Source organism: Nanorana parkeri, unplaced genomic scaffold (genome assembly GCF_000935625.1).
Source record: "Nanorana parkeri isolate BGI_ZX_2015 unplaced genomic scaffold, ASM93562v1 scaffold44, whole genome shotgun sequence".
NCBI lineage: Eukaryota > Metazoa > Chordata > Amphibia > Anura > Dicroglossidae > Nanorana > Nanorana parkeri.
In genome coordinates, this window is record NW_017306312.1 from 912,940 (window position 1) to 917,818 (window position 4,879).

The 4,879-nt window shown below is 44.5% G+C and overlaps 1 protein-coding gene across 1 annotated transcript in view; it reads left to right on the forward strand.

Annotated features, from left to right (window-relative positions):
• The window catches only part of WIPF1 (WAS/WASL interacting protein family member 1), an 83,648-nt gene that overhangs the window by 58,162 nt on the left and 20,607 nt on the right, over positions 1 to 4,879 (forward strand). Inside the window, exon 2 of the mRNA XM_018572398.1 lies at positions 3,554 to 3,637. Coding sequence (XP_018427900.1) covers positions 3,587 to 3,637 — 51 coding nt within the window. The 5' untranslated portion in view covers positions 3,554 to 3,586. The remainder of the gene's footprint in view (positions 1 to 3,553; positions 3,638 to 4,879) is intronic.

Consider the following 4,879-nt stretch of genomic DNA (forward strand, 5'->3'; position numbering starts at 1 on the left):
GTGAGCCTTACCCTTCCGTCCACAGTTTTTTTTTTTTTTTTTTCACAGGAAGCCCTAGAGGGGGAAGCGGAGCATAGCCACTGAGAGGGGAAGCACTATATGTGAAACTGATGCTCTGCTAGCTGTGTAAAATATATTAAGTATTGTGTTTGCCCCAATGAAAAACACTCAAAGGTGATTAGTATCTCTTGTACAAGATTAAAGTGCATTGCTGCTGCAGACACCTCCATATAGTAAAACTATGGCGTCCTCTTCCTGCATCCCTAATAGGAGATGCAGAAGGAGCCAGAACTCCAAAAATATAAGTTCAGCTTAAATATATATTTTTAAAAGTGTGTCTGTTTGTTGAACAGGGTCAAGTACCAAATCTGTAAAAGTGGTGGTGGTGGTATCAATGTACAATACTGTGCACAGAGTTCGGCAGTCTGTAGAATATAGTAGACATGTGCACTGCCAAAAAATTCGTTTACTTTCGTTTCGTTTTTAAATTCGGATTTGTGTTATTTCGTTTTTCGGAATTCGGGTGTGAAAGTCAATTCGGATTCGGACGAAATTCGGTAGCGGTAGTTCGTTCGAACGTTCGTTTCGTTTTCGTTTCTTATTCATTTCGTTCATTCGTTCGTTTGCAGCAAAGTGACTTTTATGGGGAAAAATGTTTTTCTTCCGCGAACGAAACGAATAAGAAACGAAAACGAAACGAACGTTCGAACAAACTACCGCTACCGAATTTTGGGAACGAAAATTCAGATTCGTTTGCATTCGTTATATCTGTAATTCGGAATTCGGATACATCCGAATGTCCGAATTCCCGAAAATTCATCCGAATTTCGATTCGGAACGAAACGAATCGCACATGTCTAGAATATAGCACCGCATGCAAAGAGCAGGACTTTGTGGCAAGTGTTTTACTGTTGCATGGGCAGCAGTCAGTGGAGAAGAGCTTCATAATATTGCTGGTGGTCATTGGAGAAGTGCATCAGTACAGTGGCAGTCAATAGAGTACTGCACAAGTGCAGTCGGTGCCGGTTAGTGGAGAAGTGTGGAAAATTGCTGGCAATGGGAAGTATGCTATGAACTGTGCTACATTGACGGTCGCCGGTCAGTAGCAAAGTGCTTGGGTGCAGTGGCATTCACTGAAGCAGTGTATGGGTGCAGTGGCAGTCAATGAAAAACTTTGCAGCTAGAGGGACATTCAGTAGAGAAGTGTACGGATGCAGTGGTGGTCAGTGAAGAAGTGCATAGGTACAGTGTGAGTCAGAGGAGAAGTGCGTTGTGTACAGTGGCTGTCAGTAGAAAATGGCATGGGAGCAGTGCGCAGGTACAGTGGCTGTCAGTAGAAAATGGCATGGGTACATTATGGGTCAGGAGAGAAGTGCACGGATACAGTGGCTGTCAGTTCAGAATGGAATGGGTCAGAGGAGAAATGTGCGGGTACAGTGGCTGTCAGTAGAAAATGGCATGGGTACAGTATGGGTCAGGAGAGAAGTGCATGGATACAGTGGCTGTCAGTAGAGAATTAAACATGTTTACGCTGGAATTAAGGAGATTAAGGGGGGATATGATTTTCATGTACAAGATGTTCAATGGTGACAGCAACATTAGCAACATTGGCAACAAACTGTTTGAGATTAACTCCATTACAAAGACTAAAGGCCACCACCTAAAGTTGGTGGAGAAAAAATTCCAGCACAATGGGCAAAGAGGTTTCTTTACAGTAAGAGTGGTTAAGGTCTGGAACTCACTGCCATCGGCAGTGATTTCAGCCAAGAGTGTAGATTTGTTCAAGAAACGTTTGGACAATTTCTTGAGGGACCGTAATATCCAGGGATACCAGTATCCCTAAGAATGAGATGATGCGTGGACCTATATTGGTTGGACTTGATGGACGTATGTCTTTATTCATCCCCAAATACTATGTAACTATGTAACTATATGGGTCAGAGGAGAAATGTGCGGGTAAAGTGGCTGTCGGTAGAAAATTACATGGGTACAGTATGGGTCAGGGGAGAAGTGTGTGTGGGTACAGTGGCTGTCAGTAGAAAATGAAATGGGTACAATGGCAATCAGCGGAAAGGTCTGCCGGTGCACTTGAGATCAGAGGACTGTGTGGGTGCAGTGGCAGTGCATGGATGTAGTGGTAGACAGTGGAGACATGCTGTAGCTGTAAGCTCAACATAAATATAATGCAAACGAATCCAATGTGTATTCTGCAATACCAAGGTTCACATGATGATGATGACGACGACGACGACGACGACTCGACAGATAGATGTATAAATATAATTTACCTTTTTGTCCAGGTTTTGAAGTCCTCACTATAGAGTCTATCCTTCTTATAACATCCTGGGCTTGAGTGGCATTATACACACATTCCACTGATCGAGGAAGTTGGAAAACAGGGACAGGGCCGCAAAGTGGATTCACGTTTACACACCAGACCCAACTAAATTAAACAATTGCACAGTCAAATTCTCCCTTAAATATTGCAGTAGTTACTATGAGTAGCCATTGGCATGTAGACTGGGCCATCAAATCTGACCTGGGGGGCTGGCAGATTTGATCATCCAATACTATATCCATTATGTATTGTCTGCCTTCAGGTACTGGTCCGTAGACTGTGGCAGTGAGATACACATTCAAATATTGTAACCATACTGATTGAGAGATTGTCTGTTGGCCTTAACCATTGGGGGTAGGGGGGCAATGCCCAATATCTGGCTTGCAGTTCATTACACATTTTTTAGGTTTATTTTTTTATTATTATTGGTATTTCTATATGCTGACAATTTATGCGGCGCTTTACACTGGACATTCACAGAGCACGTTCACATCAGTCCCTGCCTTTAAGGAGCTTACAATCCAAGGTCCCTATAGACTACAACATTTGAAATAATCTGACATCTGAGCAATTTATTGTATCTTATTTGTACTCCCAAACCTATGTTTTTATATTTAGATGGAAGGAGGCTTTCCCAGAATCAATGCTGGTGATTGGTTATTAGGTGTGGACTTCTGATATTCTGAAACAAAGCCATATTATGTGGGCATAAGATGATTTTATGTAAACTTGTTTAGGATTTTTCTCTTCAGGAAGAACTCCAGGAATTAACAAAGTTAACCCTTGCAATGGGGCTGCCCTGCACTGCGAAGGTTAAAACAGATCGGAGCAGGGAGAGGGGAATCCAGCCCCTCCCCCTGTCACGGCAGAGAGCCGTGACAGGATCGAGAGGTGAGGGAACCCGGTATGTGTTCGCTCACCTCCCGATCTACTGAGCCGACCTGTGACAGTCTCATTGTCACAGGTCGGCTTAGAACTATGAGGTGAGTGGAAATCACTCATCTCATAGTTCTCCTTTAACTGCTGGTTTTGGCCTAGGGGCTGGAAAAAAGAACTTACCTGATACTTGGCATCCTCTGAGCTGCTAGATCATTTATTCAGTTTATATACTTATTGTCAAGACGGATCCTCTACAGATCTTTAGATACTAAAGACTACACAGGTACTATAACATCGTACCAGGCACATAAAGGAATATTTTCTTATTATTGACAGGTCCTGGAGACAGTACAGTGAACCTTTGTGAGAATGCCGGTCCCCCCTCCTCCAGCACCTCCACCTCCTCCTACATTGGCACAGGTAGGTTATTCATATTACAAAGTATTGATAGTCAATCCTGCTTATTAATGGCAAGTCTTTTTATTATTAAAGTGTAAGTCCAGCCAAAAATCCTTACCCACTGTACTGAAAAATAAATAGGGGGTGGGGCTTGGTGACAGAATGAGATTTCATCTCACTTCCTCCTTTGTCTCTAGGAGAGGAAATGAAGGCAAATCTACCCAGTGATATATGAAATTATTTTTAAAGGAGAACTATGGGGTTAAGGCTTTTCCCCATAGTTCTCCTGAGGGTAATGGGAGGACACAAACTAGCGTCCTCCCGTCACCCTAAGCTCAGTATACCGCGAGCTACAGCTCGCAGTATACTGAGACGCCACAGTATACTGCGAGCTACAGCCAATTATGTCTGGATCCGCCCAGCTGCTTGAGTGACAGCTGGCTCTGCCTATCTAGAGGCAGAGCCAGCTGTACCACCCCTGTCCGTTCTGCCAGTCAGCGCTGGCGGATCGGAGCGGGGAGGGAGGAATCCAGCCCCTCCCCTGTCACGGCAGATGGCTGTGACAGGAACGAGAGGTGAGCAAACGCCGGTATGTGTTCGCTCACCTCCCGATCTACTGAGCCGACCTGTGACAGTCTCATTGTCACAGGTTGGCTAGAACTATGAGGTGAATGAAAAGCACTCACCTCATAGTTCTCCTTTTTAAGGGACTGAAGGGAACACAAATGTGTAATCTTCGATTTGTAAAGGGGCATAACAGTCATTTCGGGCAGTCTCATGTAATGTGTCTCCTGTCTGGCTGTCTCCTGAAGCATGTCCTCAGTCTCCAACTATTTCTACAGTAGGTCTGCAGTCTCTGACCATCTCCCATAACATGCCTGCAGTCTTTGGCTATCTCCTGAAGCATGCCCATAGTCTTTGACAGTCTCTGGCCATCTCCCGCAGCATGCCTGCAGTCTCTGGCCATCTCCCGCAGCATGGCTGCAGTCTCTGGCCATCTCCCGCAGCATGGCTGCAGTCTCTGGCCACCTCCCGCAGCATGGCTGCAGTCTCTGGCCATCTCCCGCAGAAACCTTTTGTAGAAATACATCCTCTGATTATTATGTGCGGCCCTTAGGTAATGTCAGGGACAGCTCTTTCAGGTCCCCTCTATCAAGAACATTAACCACCACTGTTTTAAAGTGTTACAATTAGTAAAAGCATAACTATTTTGAAAGAAGCTGGAATTACACTAATGATGCTGTGTGATTTAATTTGCAATTT